Here is a 21,779-nt window from a genome sequence, read left to right as displayed (position 1 = left end):
GAGAACGGGAGTAAACCGACCAATCAGAGCGTTGCACTTCATTCGGGATCCATAATAATACGGGTGGGAAGATAATTTCCTTTCCTCATAAAGCACATATCCTGCACAGGATTGGCTAGACAAGGATAAGCGGCACGAAAAAGACCAATCAGAGCGTTGCGTGCGAATACAAACTTCTAGCGGGATTTTATGAAATGAACCTTAAATGGAACTTAAAAACTGTTAAACCGTTTAAGACGTTATTCAGTTAAACCGACTATGGATTTCATATCGTATGATATGTTGTTTGTGTTTTTTTAATTTGAAAAATAAATGTATAAACCCTGCTTTTCTTAATAATGCAGTCAGTGGTTTCTATCCTTATGGCTCCTGTACATATGTTTATGTTCACGCATAAATTCACCCAAGTCATGATTAATGAATTTGTAAAGTAATCCCTTAGCGTTTAAGAGATTTATATCCGAATAAAATGTAGAATGAATTATATAGTCTTTTTGTCTGTAGTGGAGAGTATGTGCCAATCCGACCGCCAGGCGGCCAACATGTTCCACTGGTTTAAAAAAAAAATAAGAAAAAACGACCACATAATGCATTTTATTTAATCACACTATACTCTGATGCTGACAATAATAACATCTTTAAAACACACACACACAGACACACACATATGGTTAAAACACATATTGTAATGCAGATACCAAGGCTGGTCTTTTAACATGGCGGGTATTTTCCCACAATTCCAGCGTACCGGAAGCGCAATAGTTTATATCGCAGAGAAGTCTGAGCGCGATAAACGTTAACGTTATTTCTCTTTGGCTGTTTTTCTTTTCAGTAAATAAATAAACACTCATTGTCTATCTTTAAATTCTTTCAATTTCTTCAGCAAACTCACATCGGTATTATGGTAAGAGTTTTTTTTTTTTTTTTTTTTAAATATATATATCATTGCGTAAACTAGCCTAGCCTGTGCAAGCGCGGCTGTATCTCATTATCCTCCACCCTCCCTACAGAGGGCGCTGTGGTGGCACTGATGTAACGGGTTTCACTTGCTATGTAGTGCACTATCTAGGTAAAAGGGAAAAGCGATTGGGATGCAGCCAGCATGTATGCGAAAATGTGTATTCCAGTTGTTAGTTTGAAACCTTATTTTTATTTTCTGCTAAAGAGTTTAAGTGAGAAGTACGACCTGTTTAAAGACTAATTCAACATAACTTTTTGTTCTGGCTCCTACACTTATAATAGTTACACTTACCCCCCCAAAAAAATTGGGGGTTAACTTATATATGATCCTTGTTGGTCATTTTTGTCCCCAAACAGGACAGCCAGGAGGACACAGACCTGTGGTACACCCACCCAGTCTATGCCCGTTACTGGCAGCATTACCAGCAGGCTATGAGCTGGTACCAGAGGCACCGGCGGGCTTACAGCAAGGCCATACAGGCTGCGTATAACCCTGCTCTGTACCCTGTGTTTCCCACCTCTTCATGTCGCTACACAGACTGGCAGGATGAAGAGACAGTAGACAGAGTCCCCACTCAAACAAGGAGATGGAAGAAGAAAGAAGAAGGCAACCCGGAGATTGAGGAAGGGTCTGAGAGCTCAGAGGAAAGTGAACTTGAATATGATGTCAGCAAAATGGACATTACGGCCGAGCTGCGGCAATACTTTGCTCAGACTGAGCGCCACAAAGAGGAGCTGAGTATGTGTGCATGAAAAAGAAGGATCTTTCTTTCTTTTTCTTTTTCTTTTTTTTTGCACTAACATTTCTACGTTGATAAGTTTACCGCTTCATCACATGCTGCATCAAGTCCCACAGGTTGGCCAGTGCTGCTTAGGATGTATCAAAAAAGCAACTCTACCACTCTCGCACTATGACTTGGAGAGATAATCAAAAACATTACAGTATCTAAACACATTATTTGTTCTGACCACACAAGATTCTGCCTGCCAAAGTGTAAATAGTTTAGAGCGCAAAACCATTATAGGTTTATGGAGGAATTGCAACATTTTATCACCTCAAATGCAAACAGATATACCTGAAAAATTATTTGCCACCCAAGGAACTTTATTCATGGCAAAACTGCTCGGTGACATTAACCAGTCATTGTCCTCCTCGGGCTTGTCAATGCAAAATATTATAGATAGCAGTTTTTGCTCCAATGCTGCTCTGTGAGATAGCTTTAGCAGCAATTTAAGATTATTCCGTTGGCTGACTTTATGTTTCACATGTGTTAGTTTTTAGTGTCCCCAGTTGGATCTGATGTATGATAGAGGAGATCTGGCTCATGAGTAGGAAATAGCAGGTGATCAATCTGAGAACAATTGACAAAAATTTTATGTATTTTGTTTGTATATTGTTATGTATTGTTAATTGTATGTATTATTGTATATAGTGTTATTTGAAGAAAGGATTATTGCATGCCAAAACAGAGTACAGTATTTTTCCAGACTGTCTCTTATGTATCTGTAATTTACTTTAGATAGATACTTTGAACGCCATTGTTTGGCTGATTTTTGTTACAGTTGTGTAAATCTGACTCTTGCTTGATCTTTTATTTTGACTATTTTCCACTTGTTACAGCGGCAGCTTTTTATCTTGTTTTACAGAGAGGCAACAGCAGATGGAAGCAAAGCGACAGGAAGCCTACGTACCAGCCGATCAGGACCTGCACCGTTCTTGGCGGTGGACTGCTGAAGCCCCTGCTGAGCGTCCAGGCGAGAGAAGGAGTGCCGAGATGAAGCGACTCTACGGAAAAGATGCGGCCAAGATCCAAGGCATGGAAACGGCCATGCAGCTCACGTTTGACCGCAACTGTGACCGCAAGCAGCCCAAATACTGGCCTGTAATACCTCTAAACCTGTAGAGCTACTCCACTAACACTTTTACACAATAGAGCATGTATCCTATTTTTTAAGCATTTCCTGTTAAGCACATTTTTTTTTTTTTTTTGCCATTTTGAGGTGAATATTGTGCAAATGTATTTGTATTTATAATGATAAGACTTTTGGTCCTGTAAAAAAAAAAAAAGAGTATTTGTTGTTCTTGTTAGTCTAACCCTTTCAAAATAAAAAATATTTTCTGTGGTTCAGTGGTGCAATGCTAGACTCCAAGGCTCTCTCATGACACTCTGGTAAAGCCTCCTTTTTCGCCTGTAAAAAGGTCTGTTCAGTTCCTTTTGTTAACCCCTGACATAACTTTTTATTTTATTTTACTTTTTCCTTTGCTTCTCCAAATCTATGAAGGAAGCAGATATCATATGCATCGAAATCTCAGAGCTCATTCTCACTAACTAGGACAGAGCTTCCATTACATTTCATCAATCCATTTTTTTTTTCTTTTCTACTTTTCCTGTTCATGGATGCTCTTTGGTGGCCAATCTGGCTGCTTGTTCTTGTATGATAAAGAAAGAGTTTTGTAATATAATGCACTGGATTAGGTGTATGTTACTAATGGAATGTCTGAATGTGTTATGAGCTGTCAATTGTTTGTCAGTTGGGTGATTAAATGTGCTAATGTCAACACTATGGTTTTACTGCACCTTTTTGTCATTTAAAATGACAGCTTTTATAAATCTATAAGACTGGGAGATATGTGATTTGTCATTTGTGTAGTGAGGAAAGAGTGTGTAGGCAGATAGAAACGGTGGAGATTTGCTCTTCAGGCTGCAGTATTTAGGAGCCTTGGCTCATCAGCGTGTTTGCCCACTCGGGGAACCTTCGGCATTCTGCCAGACGTCCCAAACTTGAATAGAGTTCCCAGCCAGCCCGGATTCTGGTTTCCATGGCTACTTTTTTTCCTGAGCATCCGGCAATTTATATTCCTTTGCGCTCTCTGAGCAGTCATTCTTACCCTGTACAAGCTCGTATGTGTTCACAACCCAAATTTACTCGGGTGGTGTTTGGTTCCTAAGAGAGAGGACTTTATAGTTTTTCAGGCTGTAAAGTAGATTGCATTGAAAACAATGCATTGAATATGACTAGGATTTAAAATCCTAAATTTACCAAATTCATAAGTATGCTATTTCTACCATAATAAATGTCAATACTTTTTATTTATTTATATATGTCAATACTTTTCTTTTTAATTTATTCAATATTTTTTTTCTTTAAATGATGTTTTAAGAGACAGCATTAAAGCAGAACATACCAGAACCAATATGTCACATCACGTCTTATTATCACATGCACTACTAATGGAATGCATTTTTAAAGCTGAAAAGAACTTCAGGATAGCACTTGTTGCAATACCCAAGCTCCCCTCCACACTCCTTTGTGCCTGAAGAGGCCCCATGTGTGTGCCCCCAAGCAGCAACGTCATTGATGTGACCCGAGTCGGGACAGTGGGCACAAACTGGAACAGCACTTTTGTTTTGTTGTGCAGGACCTCCACTCACTTCATTAAAGCACCAGCTTCCCAGACTCCTGAAAACTTAATACGATGGGTAAGTTCTTTCATACTTAAAGATCATCAATCTAACATTTTGTCTTTTTCATAAACTCTTTGAAACTAAGTGGCTTAGCATAATCTAGGTTTATTTATAAAGCATAGAGAAATCGCAGTGTATCTGTTGGCTGCTTGGATGCATAACTGAATCACTTTTTTCCCCAAAGCCTACATTCCTTCCCTTGAGAATTTTGGTTCGACTAAGTAATATAAAATAGATTGTTTATTAGGATTAAGGGTCAGTGGGAATGGATTTTATAAATGTTTGTTGCATTTGTATGTTTAACTCGTGACGCACATGCGCATCCTCCTTTATACTCCCTCCTTTATTCAAATCCTTAAGAAGGTTTGTATCTTTTTGTAGGAGCCATCGAGAAACGTATGCATTATACATGCTCTTTATGTGCCAATTACATTATTCTGGTGTTTTGTGTGTGAGAGTGTGTATGTATGTGCTCTTAAGTGTGCTGCTGGCCCTAATCACATTAAATGGAGCAGATTCATGGGAAAGAATTCCTTGCCTCATTTGTTCTCACTGTGTCTTTGGAATGATTACTTTCCCACAACCCATCCTTAGCCAGCTCTCTATAATCACAGACTTAAGGCTGCTGGCCGTGCTAACCTGACACCAGCACTTCTGCGGCGAGGGTTGATTGATCCCACATTTAGGTTTAGTATATTCTAAGAATAATATGTCATACTTCACTGGAAAAGTGGAAAGTGTGTAAGAAGAAACCTGCTTTATCTAAATAGTATAAATAAACTGTCTCTTAGGGCAAAGCTAAAGGTCTTTGCTTGATTTAGAATGAGACATTCCACCAGCTGTTTCTACAGCGTTTTACTTACTTACTTATCATGGTGGCAGGTGATGTCCCATTAACCATCTTTTGGAACGCCCAGTCCAGGATCTTACATAATACTCTTGTGGGCCAAGCGATTTAAGATTCATCCCAAATTGGATTATGTCCTGAACTCTCCATGGAGATCTCCATCTACTCCTATTCAAATGTTAAAACCAAGGGTTTCCCTGATGTTGGGTTTTGCCTTCTCTCTTGCACTTTTCACTCCTTTCTTTCCATTATCCTCTGGGAAAAAATGGTCACATTTGTTCAAAAAGAGTTTCTGCGCATATGTTTTGCTTTCTCTGAACACTAAATTAGGTTTGAAGGAAAGTAAATGTGGTGCACTATTTGCTCAAATGGAACTCAACAAGTTTAATCTAATTACAAAAGACTTCAAAAGAGTAAGGCTACTGAAATCTAAGATACATAATGACAAAATTGTTTTAGCTGGATTGAACCAGGCTGTTCCATTTTCCATGAGATACTTTATACCAGTTTGGAAATCTCATAATTGGTCAGTTTGAACCGCTCAAACTACTCGGTTTCTGTTCAAATGTGACATCAGCACCCTTTATTTACTGAGCTGAGTTTTGGCTTTGCATTCAGGTTAGGATTAGGACTCGGTGATTGAGAGTCGCTCCTGAACCAGAATACAAACACGGGCAACGCATTCGCCTACGGGCCGCTCTTATTGCCACTGAGAGCCGTGTGACTTCCATTTAGCTCCTTTTGCAGCATCGGTTTCTAAGCAACAGTTCACCCACCTATTCTCTCACTCACACTGCATCATCTCGCCTCACTGCCTAGCATTAAACACACACACACACACACACACACACACACACACTGAATCATAATGGCTGCAAAAGAATGTTGCTTCATATTTGGGACCGCTATCTTGTGCATGATGCGCGCCAAAGTATGTCTGCTGTTGCCACAGGAACGGCGGAGCAGTGGCGTTTTTTACCAGAAGCTCTGGGCAATCTTTTGCAGACGAAGAAAGCAAGGCTGAGGACATATTGCCAAGCAGTAGAGAGTTCTACTAAGAGATTATTAGTGCTAATGGTGTTACAATCCATTCCCAGGAACATTTCATCCTAAGGCATTATCTTTTGGAAAGGTATAATAACACAATTATTATCGTGAACAGATAATAAAAGAGAAAAATCGTTTCTCTCCAAAAAATCAACAGACATTATCTATACTGCGTATCCTGTGCAGAGTCACAGGAGGTCTGGAGCCTATCACAGGGACCTTGGGACACAAGGCAGTATACATCCTGGGTGAAGTGCCAACCCATTGGAGGGCACAAGCACACACACACAATCATATACTTTGGAAATGACAGTCAACCTACTTTATCAATCCATCTCAGAGCACACACACACACACTTTGGGATGGCCAATTTATCTAATCTGCATGTCTTTGGACTGTGGGAGGAAACCCGTGTAACCAGAGGAAACTCACCAAGCACACTAGCTGGGAATCGAACCCTGGAGGTTTTAGTCGACAGTGGTAACCACTACGCCACTACGCCACTATGCTGCCTTGCGTCATACTAACGAGTGACTATAGTCATTTTTAAAATTTACTGGATGATATTATTTGAGTTCTTTTTGATTGAATTTTCAGGGAATTCCTTCCTGGGTGGTTATGACAACATTATTGAACACACTTGTATTACGTTATAGCTTTTGATTACTGAAAATTAAGAATAATCCTGTTACATTGACATTTTCAGAACATTAAAACGTGTGAAGGATTGCTTCATTGTGTTTTAAACGAAAGTTAAGGAAAAACAAAAAGTTATTTTATGAATCGCACATTTGCAAAATACAAAATAAAAAACAACAGCAAAAAGATTAGCTGAAATGTTTTAACTTATAGTTGAAATCTTTATTTAAATGAAATATACGATCGGTATTATATCGAAAATAAATATACATTTTCTAGTATTCAAGTATCCTTTAAATGAAACATATCAATGTGGAAACTGATGATTCATTAGTATCTTCATTAGCATGAAAGAGTTGCTCCCTCAGTATTTCTCAGTTGAGAGTGACTAATGTTTACATGGATGAGCTGAACACCACGATAGGAAAGGTTCTGTCCATGTGCAGTGAAGCATATAATGCTTTTAATTCGATAATTGTTTTTCCTTTACTGCACAGTGGTTTATAATGATTAATTACCGCTCATGTAGCCCACTACTTTAAGTCTACTACTCTATGGACAAATATTCTCTTAGTAAGGCTTATAATTCAGTCCAAATAATTGCTGATTATTATCCTCTGTGAATGTTGCTTTTTATGAGGGACGACACGAAGAATTTCTGAAATGGGCTCCGTTTATTTACTCAAGGCGTTATGTCTGTGTAACATTTGGGTAATTTTAATTCCAGATCTCTTTATCTTTATTCTTCTTCTATTTTTTTTTGTAATCTGACATGCTTTTTTTCTAAGCAACAAACACATGGTTATCATTAACATAGCTACATAAATGCATTTTCAAGTAATCAAGGCAGAATTTCAAGAAGGTAAATGATGCAGAACCATGCATTTCTGAGGGCTAAAAAAAATCCCTTTAGTTTGCATTGGGAGTTTAGATTTGCCCATTTCTTTGATGCCATGATGTGACTCCACCCATGCAAATTTTGTCCAAAAAGGATTATGGCACAGGATCAGGAAACGGGTTTAAACCTAAGAACTGTGATAATTTAGGGAGAGTGTAAGAGCGACATAAGAGTCATGACCTGCTTCTGTTTACATGGGACATATCACACCTTTTTGAGAAGGTGTGTGTGTGTGTGTGTGTGTTTGCAAACAAAAATAGTTTTTAACTACAAAAGTTGTTAGGAGAAAAATAATTTTCAGAAATTTTGACAAATCTGCTGTTATTCTGTTGGTTTGGTCACCTCTTTAAATGCTGTGCAATTGTGCAACAGCAGGCTGAGTGTCCAATTTTGTTTTTATAGATTTATTTTTGATAAATCAAACTTAGGAACTGCAACATGCACTAATAGAGATCCACAGGGGCAGGAATCACTCTGCTCCATACTTGCTTTCAGTCATCTTTTTCAGTAAAGGAGGAACAGTGGACAGGGAAGTTAATGAGAGGGTTGTCAGGGCTGTGTTTTGTTACCTTAAAGTGGACTACTTTAAAAAATACTTCACGGCCAAGAGAATTGCGGTTTGGATGATGTCTGTATATCAGAAACGGGTGTGCAGTGGCTGAGAAAAAGGAGAAAAACGTTTCTCGTTTTTTTTTTTTCCAAACTGATGTAGTTTTAAGTCGTTCGTGTATTTTTTTTGTTGTTGTTGGAAATATAAGTTGAGTACTTGGGGTCAACGGTCCAGAGCAGCAGAGAGTGTGGAAAGGAGGTGAAGAGGCAGGTACAGGCAGGTTGGAATGGGTGGAGAAAAGTGTCAGGTGTGTTGTGCGAATAAAAGAGTATCAGCGAGAATAAAAGGAAAGGTGTACAGGACAGTGGTGAGACCAGCGATGCTCTACGGCTTAGAGACAGTGGCGCTGAAGAAAAGCCAGAAGGCAGAGTTGGAGGTAGCAGAGCTGAAGATGTTGAGGTTCTCTTTGGGAATGACAAGAATGGATAGGATCAAGAATGAGTTTATCAGAGGGACAACCCATGTTAGATGCTTTGGAGATAAAGTCAGAGAGGCCAGATTGAGGTGGTTTGGACATGTTCAGAGGTGAGATGGTGAATATATCGGTAGAAGGATGCTGAGGTTGGAACTGCCAGGCGGGAGGTCTAGAGGAAGACCAAAGAGGAGATTTATGGATGCAGTGAGAGAGGACATGAAGTTAGTTGGTGTGAGAGAAGAGGATGCAGAGGATAGGGTTAGATGGAGGCAGATGATTCGCTGTGGCGATCCCTGAAAGGGAACAGCCGAAAGACAAAGAAGAAGTTGGAAATATAGGTTGAAAATATTCCCCAAACCTGGCAACCCTAGGAAATGATATTCAGAAAGTATATCTGCTGTATCAAACGCAGTAGAACAATGGGACATCCAAAAGGACACAAAACTAGTTGCTAGTCTATATGCTGGATGACTGTTAACTGGTTATTACAGGGTTGCTCTAAACATTCACTAGCTATAAAGATTAATGTTATTCTCCCCTGATAAAATCTGTATTGACGAGTCAATGCTGTTGAGTGTATTATATTTTCAGATTAAACAGTGAAATAAGTGATAGCATTTATTTCTAAACTAAATTATAGCAATTTTTTATTTCATTAAAAAATATCTTCTGGATGCATAACTACAAAAATTTAGAAATAAAAAAAGAAAAAAAATGAATAAACTGTACGCAGACAAATGTTGCTCTGTTTTAAGTGTTTCTAAAACTGACAGGTCCTTTATAACACATAATGGTGTTAGTGGGAGGCAGGCTTTGGGGTAGGGGGATAGAGTGCTTTGGCCCCATGGCATGTGGCCCATGTACCATTTCTCCCCCTCCAACCATCTCCATCGTCTCTTTGTGCGTTTTTCACTCCCTGTTCCCTTCAGACCCAGGCCTCCACCAATGATGCGGCTTACTAAACAAAAACAAAGGCGTCTGGGGAACTCAGTAGCAGCTGTCTCTCTCTCTCTCTCTCTCTCTCTCTCCTTCTCTTTATGTGTGTGGGGAGGAGATTGAGAGATTGTGATTTAGAGAAAATAAAAGTGTATTGAACCACAAGGGGAAAAACAGCCTTGTAGATGTTCTAAACATCTCGTAAATGATTAGGATAACCCAGCAGCCAAATATGCTCATTACTTTCCAAACAATTTCCAAATGCATATATATATATATATATATATATATATAATTTTTTTATTCAAAATGCAATATTTAATCCAATTAGTTAGCTCAATGGTTAAGGCATTAGACTACGGTTTGGAAGATCCCAGGTTCGAACCCCACAACCACCAAGTTGCCATTGTTGGGCCCTTGAGCAAGGCCCTTAACCCTCAGATGTATCGCCAAATGCTTAAATTTAAGTCCAAAAGCCAAAAAAGATAGGGATCAAGGCTGGGGGTTGGGCAAAGATTGAGAGACATACAGTAAGTGGGTCACTGTGGCCAACCCAACAGTTCTGGATTATCCATGTGCCAGCCCATTTCTGATAGACATTAAGCTTCTCAGGTTATGATAGGGCTTGAAACAGTAGACTTACGTATGGAAAATCAAAACCTTGCATTTAATTATGCTCGGGGGATACTCATATGTTTATTCATTCATTCGTATTTAGTAACTTCTTAATCATTATCAGGGAGAGGTGTATCCACAGCTTATCCCAGGAACGCTGAGTGAGAACCAAGTTCTATTTAGCTAATGAGTACTAATGAATTAAAGTCTCTTCATGACACTGATTGTTCAGCAGACGAGAATTTGATCATGACTTGTTACGCCCTGTATTTGGAATGTCCACATCGAAAATTTAAGTGAATTCAGTCATGAATAAAACATCAGTTAAACAAACTCTCAAAAGAAAGCATATTGCACTAACAATAATTTTATGAGTATTCGACACAAGGGAAAAGTTTGAATACACCTTCTAATTTTATTTATCTTTCCTGATTTTTATTTCTTTCTACAATGTAAAACAATGCTTAAGCATCCAAAATATGCAGTATTCTCCTTTGAACAGGTAATATTGAAGTGTTGGATATTTATGCTCTGTAAATCCTTCATAACAGCTCTAATCTGAGGTGCTGTTTGTTAATTGACAATTTTGACTATTGTGTGCAAACTTTTGATTTGTACTACATGGATGGTTTTGTGTTTCCGTGCACACACAACCATAAGAACTCTACTGCATCATGAATGTCAGCGTTCGATCAAGACCAAGTTCAGAGGGCAGCGGTAACATCATCTCCTGTGACAGTCTCCATAGCAACAGGGTTAAAAAATCAAAACAGAGGTTAAAGGCAGTTGTGGTGTGGTGGTGTTAACAAATATGGTTAGCGCAGGCAAATTCATGTATAACAGCAAAGCTAGAATAATGACCTGAGTGTTGGAAATAGTATTTACACTTCAGTTCGAAATATTTAAGAATCTTTAAAAAAACTGACCATACTTTGTTATAGGTTATCCATATAACAGTAATTTCATTGTACTGCCTTGTATGTGGTTATTACATTTTTTTGCAATGTAATAGGTGTTTGTCTTTGGGTCAATTCACCCTCAGACTGACCAGCAATCCGACCTGTATAATATGTTAGATGTAAGAAAACAGTGATTTATAATTACTTCTTTAGCATGCATAGTGTGTAAAGAGTGATACTCATCTTTAATCTCTCTTACAATAATCCTTATGTAATCATGGTTTTGTAAAAGTCACCCCTGAACCCTTTAAGAGGAGCATTACAAAAATGGTGTTTACTCAATACGCAATCTTAATTTACCTGAAACTAAGTTATTTCCCATATAGAAGAGATCTAGGTCATGCTTGTTTTTGTATGCTTGTTAAGGTGACTTAGTTGATTTATAAATGTAGTGTATGAGTGTTGCAGAAGCATGCCATCCTCATTACTCAGCACTTAGCCTTTTACAAGTTGCCTAAACACCGTCTTGAAAACCAAATGACTGGTTCCAAGTTTCCTAAACAAACGCCTCATAAATGTATTCCACTAACATTAAGTAACTTAAGAATAGCATTGTTTTTACACTTCATTTTTGCAGCTGTTTATGGAGGTTTCAACAGAGGACCCAAGGCCGACCTTTTCAACTGTAATTTTGGAGCAAATTAAAGCGGGATAATGGCTTTGTTGCTGAAAGAGACCTTTCTGCTGTCAGTTTGTTCCACATTAACCAGATATAACCAGTACATCTGGAGTTTAAACACAAATGTAGTTAAATTAGCTATTTAAACAGTTTAAATAGCCTATTATTTCTATCTGGGGTATCAATCAATGTTCTACTGATTTTACATTAAAAAATATGTACAGTACCAGTCAAAAGTTTGGACAAAAGTTTGGATTTATTTTCCACATTCTAGAACGATACTGGATTTTTTAAAATGACAATTATGGCATTAAGTAACAACATCATCATCGACAACAACAACAACAACAACAGTCATTTGTTATTTTAAGACATGTAAGTCAGCTGTTCTTGCAGGAATAGTATTGTCAAGTCAATTTTCAAAAACCACCAAGCTAGTACTAATGAAGACCATCTTAGAAAAGCAAGACCAAAACGTACCTTTGCTGCAGAGAAGTTCCTTACAGCCTCAGAAATTACCAAGTTATTATAAACTTCCCACAGAGCATAAATAGCAAACACATTTTAATATAAACTGTTCAAATGACATAGTTGCATGTTTTGGTTTCTGTGAGCATTGTCTTATAATGTAGAAAGAAATAAAAATCAGGAAACACCCTGGAAATGAAAGGTGTATCCAAATTTGACTGGTAATGTATTTAAAGTAAAGAGCACAAGAAAATTCAACCTATGTTTGACACAAATACCTTGAGACTGTAATAAAAACCTGTGCAATGCACTTAGAAAACTATATATCAGATGGCTATAATTATACTTTATCTTAAAATATATCCATCTAAAAAAGATTCAGATATCATATGATTAGTACGGTGGCCCTGAAGTGTAAAACAAATTAACAAAACCCAAAACAAAATAACAAATTCAAAACCAAATGAACAAAACGGTAAACAAAATAACTAATATCTGACTGGCCGAGAAATGCAATACAAATGAACAAAACGGAAAACAAATTAAAAACCAAATAACAAAACCCAAAACAATTTTTTTTTTTTTTTGGAGGGGGGGAGTTTTGTTGTTTTGTTTTTGTTATTTTGTTGAAATAATGAAACGGATGAAATATTTTAAATATGTACTGTATGTTACGGAATGTGTGAAAACTTTAAAATTACATTATACATATTTTTAGAACAAGGAGTGTTCATTATTTAATTTCAATCAGCTTTATGCATGAAAGTAGTGAATAATGGCCTAAGAATAGTTGATTTGAACACTACACATGTCTGTGAGAAACAAAATTATAGACTAAATCCCTTTGGGAGTTTAGATTTTTTTTTAAATATAGCTGCATATGTATCATAATAAGGTTCACAAAGCATTAATGGTAACTTGGAGCATTAACGATGTACTGGTCTGTTGTTTTATTATGGAGTGGTTAGCAAGCTAGATGCTTATGTTTTTCTATAGTTACTCCATTGACCATCCTACACTGAAAAACATGCTAGTTTATTTAATAGCATTGTAACACAAACTAGCTAGCTGTTGTTTTTTTGTGTCAAGCCAGCCAATGAGAGACTGAACGTTAACCAAGCCTTGTTACTGTGACTGCTTAATTATGTGTGATTCTAGTTTTGTTTTTTGGTTTCTGATTTCTGCCTAGCCCCTCTAACGTGATTTGCTCATCGACCGAACCAAACCTATTTCTAATTTCTAAGCCTGACTTATCTGTGTTTGATTTTTTGCCTTGTTGTAGAGTAATAAATGGCATTTATCTTACATGATCTTGCATGCACTTGTAAGTTGTATCCTGACACTTTGAGGCTTTAAAGATAGGTTTGGTTTAGGTAGTTGAGGAAATCATAAGTTTGGTTATGGAGTTAAGGAAATCATGTAAACAGTACCAAATATTTTATGGATGTAACATTTTTAATTATGAGGTCCATTTGAGAAAGATCATTCGTTCTTTCGTTCTTTCTTTCTTTGTAATCTTAAAAAACAATTGAATTGTCAAGTAACTTCTTGGTTAGCTGAAATAAAAAGTATTTATTTAACAGTTTAAATGTGCTGACAGGGCTATACTGCATATCTTTATTTATGCTACATGAAACCATTACCACGTTCAATACCTGATTATCAGTTGATCTATTAGCTGCTGATCATGTAGTTTTAATGGCTGTAAGGCCCTTGAGACCCATATTCCCTTTCTCTATTGTAGACACTTTTATTGTTGGCCATCTTGTGCAGCATTATGTAGGTGGCGTGGCGTTAATTTAGGATCCTCCACTTCTTTTTTTTTTAACAACCCGTCCTGTTGTCTCAATTATTACTTGCAGCTTATGTCCTTAGTGTGACCTTTGTTAAGCTATAATACACTGTACAAAACAGGTCCAGGCTTAGTTACAAAGCTGTAAAGGATTATGTTTAGGAGGAGTGGCTTTGTGGTCAGAGGTTCTGGCACATCTCAAAGCTACAACAACCAAGCCTCACAGAGAATTGCTTAAAATATAATGTGTGTGAGTGATATACTGTATGACTGCCACCCTTGGCCTAGCTCTGACTGTTCTTAATTATGCACAAGACATATTCCATAGGAATTATACATTTAAGATTTTTTTAAATAAGCTGTGAGATGCATTTTAAAGAATAAATAAAAACTTTTAGTTACCTGCGAGAGGATGTGTTGAAAAGCCTCAGGGTTCGTAGTGAGAGCTTGGCAGGATGTGTAAATCCCCTAATAATACCTTTTACTCCAGATGGACAAATTTATGGAGCAGGATGGCATCTATTAGAAGGGACCTGGTTATTCATGGTGGACTAAAGCATACTTATACAAATAAAACAAGGATGATGTTGATTAAAGTGGTTAGATCATTGTGTCCTTAGTGGGAAGATAGCTTTCTTGCTTTAAGTACAGCATGATGTTATGGGGAAAAATAATATACTGGCATCACTGTGTCCTAAAAGCAAAAATTACATTGTTTTAAGTCTGTTGTTAACAGGTTGTACGGCATAAATGATGATAATTCAAAGAATTAAATTTTCCACTTAAATAAAGGGAGATTATTAGGCGTTATTGAAGACCAGGTTGCTTTGATAGCAGCCTTTTGCTAATCTGTATTGATGCGTCAGGTGTTTCTATTTTTTCTCTTTGACAATACCCCTGTGGATTCTCCAGGAGTTCAAGTCAGGTACATTGTCTATATAATTAAGTACAGTAATATCATGGTTGCCAAACCAGTTGTTAGTTTTGGCACTGTGAGCAGGGGTTAAGTCTTGTTTAAAAAAGAAATCTCTAAAAAAAAAAAAACTGTTTCTGATGAAAGCATGAAGTTCTCTAAAATATCCTGGTAGGTGGTTGCATTGACTTTGGACTTGATAAAACATAGAGGACAGACACCAGCAGATGATATGGCACCCCAAATCATCACAGACTGTGGAAACATCACACTTAACCTCAAGCAACTTGGATTCTGTGCTGCACAATTTTTCCTTCACACTCTGGGACCATGATTTCCAAATGATATGTAAAACCTTGGACCTTGGACCACTGATCAACAGCCCAGTGCTTTTTCTCCTTGGCCCAGTTAAGACATTTCTGACATTAAAATTGGTTCATGGGTGGCTTAATACTAAGGATGCTACAGTTATATTATAACCCAACAGTAGCGCATATCCTGAAGATGCCTGTGTGTGGTGGCTCTTGATGCACTGATTCCAGGCTTACTCCACTCCTTGTGAACCTTTCCTAAGTTTGTGAATTGGTTTTGTTTGACAATCTTTTTAAAGCTACGGTCATCCGCACGGCTTGTGCAACTTTTCCTCCTACATTTCAAAGAATATGCTTCAATACAGCACTTTCTGAGGCTTACCCCTTATGGAAGGTGTCAGTAATCATCTGGGCCAGGGGTAGCTCAGTGGTTAAGGCATTGGACTATGGTTCAGAAGATTTCAGGTTCAAAGCCCACAACCACCAAGTTGCCACTGTTGGGCCCTTGAGCAAGGCCCTTAACCCTCAATTGCCTAGATGTATAATGAGATAAAAAAAAAAAAAATGTAAGTCGCTCTGGATAAGGGCGTCTGCCAAATGCTTAGATGTAGATGTACATCTACAGGAAAATATTACCCATGCATGCACTGAATTAGACTGGGGGATACAAGGTATTTATACTGTATTAATAATAATTTACTCAAACTTAGACATACTTTCCTGGCATGTTATAGTCCCATCATCATCATCATCATTAACAAGCCATATGCACAGAACTCACAGGTACATAAAGGGGCTACTGGATTAAATCCGCGACATAAAATTATACACTTATTTTTACACATTTGTGTTTGTGTATGTGTGTGACAATAAACAGCTGAGCCGTTCTTAATGAAAACAGATATTGTGCCAGATGCTACTGTCCCTCAGATACAACAGAAGAAGTTTATCTGCAATTACAATTATGATGTGGTGTAATTGCACAGTTAACTCTGGATTTCTACATCCATTCCTGCCTTTGGAATGAAAATCAATCATCGTCAACATCTGATTGACTGCATATTTCATTGAGCTTGTCCTGATGTCCTTCTGAAACTGCATGCAGATTAGTAATACGAGCATCCCAAATGTGAGGATGTTAAAATAGTATTTAAATTAATGTTAGTGAAAATAATTAGCAAATTATTTATACATAATATATATTTTTTCATCCAAACAAAATGGAAAAAAACTGTGCATAAATAATTAAACTTTATGAACCGCTTTAAGAACTTTTAAGCAGACAGTAATTAAAACATCTTTATCTTGCAGGCATACAGTCTGTCTTAATATATAAACTGAGCTTTAAAAAATTGACAGCTGTAAGATGATAACTTCTTTACATTAACAACACAGTTCCAATTAACATCCAATTTATGATAGTTACATAGACAATAGTGCTTTGACACCTGACAAGATAAATGTCTAAGTGGTCTCTTGTCTTTATACACACATTATGTTATTTATACGGGCTCTTAAAGCAATAGTCATTCCCCATATGTTATACGTGCAGCTGGTAGTGATTATGTCTACTCTTAGTATATGTGAAAAGGTTTATAGCACAAGGTAATGATGATTTATTATTGACCTTTAAAAAACAGGCTTAAGGCTAGTGCACTTCACTTCTCTTCTGACCTTGCGTCTGACCTGAGAATAATGATACCTTAGTGTTGATCTGTGATCAGTACCATATGTCTAAAACATAAACTTGAGGATATAACGTAATAGTGTTTTTGTACAGCTGTAAAATCATTGCCTTTTTCCTTAGGACGTCTGCTCCTTGTAAAATATGGGCTTGTGTCCTCTTTGAGCTGAAAAGTGACCTTAAATGGTGATGATGATGTTAAGGGATTACAGTGACTCCTTTTTCGCCCTAGCCAACTGTGCTTGGACGTACACGTACCTTTGTAAGGCTTGATGCATTTATCAGAGACAAAATAAGGCCACGTGCATGATATTTAATATTATTTAAAAGGATTCAGAACAGATGATATCTTTTTGTTTGTGTGCCTGGTTTATTATTAGAAAATAAAGTATGCTGGACACAAACCATTGTCCCAGTTTTCTTGTAAACAGCACACATCACTGGAAATATTTGGATAAGAAGAGTACTCCAGCTCTCATAAGCTTCTTCTTGGTCCAAGGGTGTCTCTTAAGTGGCTTATTGCTCATGGTTTACTTTTTAAAATTAGGATTTATGCAGCCTGTCTCTGACATTAGTCTCCGGGTGATCAAATAGAATACAACAGCCACTAGATTAGTTTTCTGACACATGTCATAAGCTGTGATTGAGAAGATGCATGAGAAATAGCATGGTTCATGTTCCAGTTCTAATGCTCATATGCATTGTAGGTGCTTTCGGGTTGTGGTCAGGGAACAACACGGGCTCACCGACTGTTCATTTTTTGCCCGATATATCTCACAATTGACGGGTTGTAATTAATACAAAAGAGGCTGGATATTTACTCTGTCATCCTGTCATCCATTCTTGGGGAGAAACTAAAAACAGTTTAGTACATTTAGTACAAATAAAAGTCCCCAAAAAAAGACATCCAAAACTGTGTCTTTGGGTTGAAGGAAAGATTAAAACATTAGTGTTGATGACTTATCACTCACCCTCGCACTCATCTATACTACTTTATCCTTTACACAGTGTTGCAGGGGGCCCAGAGCCCATCCTAGGGGACCTAGGGCACAAGGTGAGGTACAGTACACCCTAGATGGGGTGCCAATCCATCTCAGGGCACAAACACATACACACTCTCACACGCTCATTCACACACTACGGCCAATTTGGGAATGCAGATTATTGTACAATTAGAGTACTTTGGACTGTGGGAGGAAACCCACCAAGTACTGAGAGATCATGCAAGCTCCATGCACACAGTCCTGAGGCCAGAATCAAACATGAATCCTGGGGTGCAAGGCGACAGTGCTAACCAGTAAGCCACCATGCCACCTTAGTGTTTCTCATATTATGGTATTTGGCATAATCATGGCACAAACCTAGAACATTACTAGTATTTTTTTGTTTTAAAATGCATGTGTGTGTGTACATGCATGACCTATCACTAGTCCCATGATGAAGAGTACCATGCAGTGCTAACCTACGATGTATGCATGCATATTTAAGGCTTTTTAGCATGCAAAAATTTTGTCATACAATCTATATGATCTTAAGCAAACATGCATGTGCTGGACTATTAGTGTTTATATAAGACCAAGATGCCTAAAGAAGTTAATTTGCATATGCATACATCACAAAGCTACAATGCGATTATAGATGAGGTGTATATGACTGTATAGGATATAAGGACCATTAAGCATTACATATAAATGATGCACTAAATTAGACTATTAGTAGTAAACTATTGCTCTCAAATAGGCTAAATCCGATCTGACAGTATGTCACATATTCACGAAGGATTGTGCATGTGCAGGGAGAGAAAGACAGAAAGAGAGAGAGAGAGAGAGAGAGCGAGGAAGAGAGGCGCGCGAATCTATTGAGCAGAGTGAGTGTTGTTGGTGAGGATTCTCCAAATGGATGGAACGAAACCAGCTATGGAGGCGACAAGCGAGGAGAATCAGGATGAAAGAGAGGAGAGCAAAGGTACAGAAACTGACTTCTCATACGTTTTCTTTTTTTTTTTTATTGAAAAAGAAAACCTTTGTCATTTCGTCTATACTGAGCGTTTTGTCTCGCGCCGCGAGCGCGCGCGCGCATCTCGGGCAGACAGAAAACCGCGCGCGCCCTTGTTCAACATCAATTAATTAATTCCTAGTACTCGTTAAAAAAATGTTACATTGTTACAAAAGAAACAATACAATGTATCAATCACAGCGCTAGTTTGCTTTGATGTTGACGTAATGCTTTCCTTCTGCATCAGTGAAGAAAATGAAGAGCGCGTGCACACGTCAAGTGTTGGTGACTTGTCAAAAACGGTGCAATAAAATCCTTCAGCTCATTAAGGAACGACGGTTTTTTTTTTTTTTTTTTTTTAAAAAGCCTGCAGGTTCATTCTGGTTTAGTTAATTGTTCAGGTCAATGCGTGTTAAATCGTATTTGGAGTATTTGTATCGCTTTGCGGTGTGAAACCAAAGACTAAAGTGTCGCATTATACCCGAGGTGTTGTTGATGTTGTTGTTTACGTTATTTACATTCTTTACCCTAAACAGCCTCCATCTTTGTTGCATAATTCTTGATTGCATTGTTATGGCAGAATGCACTGAGTATAACTGTGCAGTCTCCACAGGGTGTGCTATTTCATATTACTATCAGCAAGTGTCTGAATTAATCGCCGTTAATGCTTCGCCGTCAAGTTTGATGACAAATGCAGTTTTATTCATGAAGAAGGAATCGATGGGAGCAACACACATTACCCTGAAACACACCCCATCCCGTAGTGTTCCCCTGCATCATTAAATGAAATGATTATAGAGGCTTTACATTGTGCGTGCGTGTGTGCGCGTGTGGATATGGGTGTTGGTTGTGAACGCATCAAAGACTGACAATGTACTATGTATGATATCAGTCCATATTAAAAATGTATAACATATATTAAAAATCAATTCTTTAATTTTTAATTGTGATTTAAAAAATCAGGTTAAAATGAATGAATGCACCTGATCTGCAGGGTTACGTGTAATTTAGGACTACACATTAGTGTTTTAATATGATGTATGGATTAAAGACACCAGGATTATACTCAAGTTGCAAATGCAACCAAAAGATTTAGGTCTTAACACTACATCCAACAACCCAGCCATAAGGTCCCAAGTGCACTGGAGCATCCCTGCCCCCTTTCTTCACCTCCAGCATTGATTGATTTTAACTCGAGCACTTTGGTTCAATATGTAACATTTTGGCCTTTCTTTTGTTGCTCGAGCCCTTTTGTGCACAGAAATTAATATGAGACTCCCACAGTCAAGTATTCTCTTGAGCTTTTCATACGTTTAATGGACTTGATGAACATAAATGGTGGATTCATCCTCAACCGCACCCTTTCGCCACACTGTCGCACTGCCTGGTGTGTTCATGTAGAAAAACCTGGGACACTCTTTTAATTCTGTTTTAATTCTAGAACTGTGTAGAAATTGGGAAAATTGATTGATAGATAGATAGATAGATACTGTAGATAGATAGATAGATACATAGATAGATAGATAGATAGATGGATGGACAGTTACCTGCACTATCCCAGTAGCGTGTTTCTTGTTAAATTGTTTAATCACCTGCTATGGTCCAAAATGGACTGAATAATTATGGTGATTTTACTATCAAGCAGTATAATCTGGATTTATCATTGTGTATGTTCGATCCACCATGCTGACTATATTTAAATAGTCTTTAAAGTATTTACCCAACATTAAAAAACACTGGGCATATTATATTGTTTATCTGGGTAGCAATAAGAAAAGATTGTTTTGAAGAATAGATGTCCTCATTTAGAGAGCACTTTATTGGTTTACTTCCACTAATAATTATAAGAGATAATACCATAACTGCCTTGTGTAAAGCAGTTGTGGGAAGCTAAGGACAAATAAATCAGGCAAAATGTGATAAAAACTGATGCTATTGCTGTATTGGTGAGGTTTATGGTAAGGATTTGGAAATGTGTTTGTGCAGATCAGATGAATTAGAATTAAAGAATTAAGGACAGAGCAGAAGCTAATTATCAACTCAAACCTAAACATGGCATTCAGGCTCAAAACCTTCCAATTGAGACTAGTAACCACTGACTGACCACTGTCCTCAATACTAACATTGATCCATTTAAAAATTGCAACACTTTTAGAGTGCTTGTCTGAGTGGTTGATTATGGACGTATAAAATACTATACATAGTATGAATATTTTTCTGATTGCTTTGCTGATCTGGGACTCAGATGTCGTATTGGCCTACCTACATAAATCCACACAACATACACACCATGAATCAACACAACATGTGCAATTTTAAGCTCTTTGCAATTAGAGCAAAATACAGTTTCAGCCCAACTATAGCACCTGTCATGACGTGACATCATCTGGCATTATAATGAGTTCATTACTATATACTGTAGTTCTCTTTTTTTTCTCCAGCTCTTGTTTCACATATTTTGAGATAATCTTTTTATTCAAATCTGAACGTCTCTAGTTCCTGTCTAGAACTGCACTTGCTTCTCTTGCATAACTCATGTTTGCTCTTTTATATACACTCCTATGCTAGAGTAGGTGCTGAAGGGGATTACATCATCGTTGTGA

The 21,779-nt window shown here is 37.6% G+C and overlaps 2 protein-coding genes across 4 annotated transcripts in view; both read left to right on the top strand.

Moving 5' to 3' along the window:
* The first annotated feature begins 742 nt into the window (after positions 1-742).
* Positions 743-3,520, top strand: gemin8 (gem (nuclear organelle) associated protein 8). The gene is made up of 3 exons (XM_053477235.1): positions 743-904; positions 1,318-1,699; positions 2,608-3,520. Exons 1-3 carry the CDS (start codon positions 902-904, stop codon positions 2,862-2,864), a joined length of 642 nt encoding a protein of 213 aa, XP_053333210.1. The 5' UTR covers positions 743-901; the 3' UTR covers positions 2,865-3,520.
* A 793-nt stretch (positions 3,521-4,313) lies between these two features.
* gpm6ba (glycoprotein M6Ba) overlaps positions 4,314-21,779 on the top strand; it is a 40,495-nt gene continuing 23,029 nt past the window's right edge. Inside the window, exon 1 of one of the 3 annotated variants that reach the window (XM_053476976.1) lies at positions 4,314-4,442. In XM_053476976.1, coding sequence (XP_053332951.1) covers positions 4,439-4,442 — 4 coding nt within the window. In that variant the 5' untranslated portion in view covers positions 4,314-4,438. Of the gene's footprint in view, positions 4,443-18,999; positions 19,147-21,779 lie in introns of those variants that run through there. The other 2 variants (XM_053476975.1, XM_053476977.1) reach the window with 2 other exon arrangements.

This window comes from Clarias gariepinus, chromosome 18 (genome assembly GCF_024256425.1).
Source record: "Clarias gariepinus isolate MV-2021 ecotype Netherlands chromosome 18, CGAR_prim_01v2, whole genome shotgun sequence".
Classification (NCBI taxonomy): domain Eukaryota; kingdom Metazoa; phylum Chordata; class Actinopteri; order Siluriformes; family Clariidae; genus Clarias; species Clarias gariepinus.
This window is presented reverse-complemented; position numbering and strand designations above follow the sequence as displayed.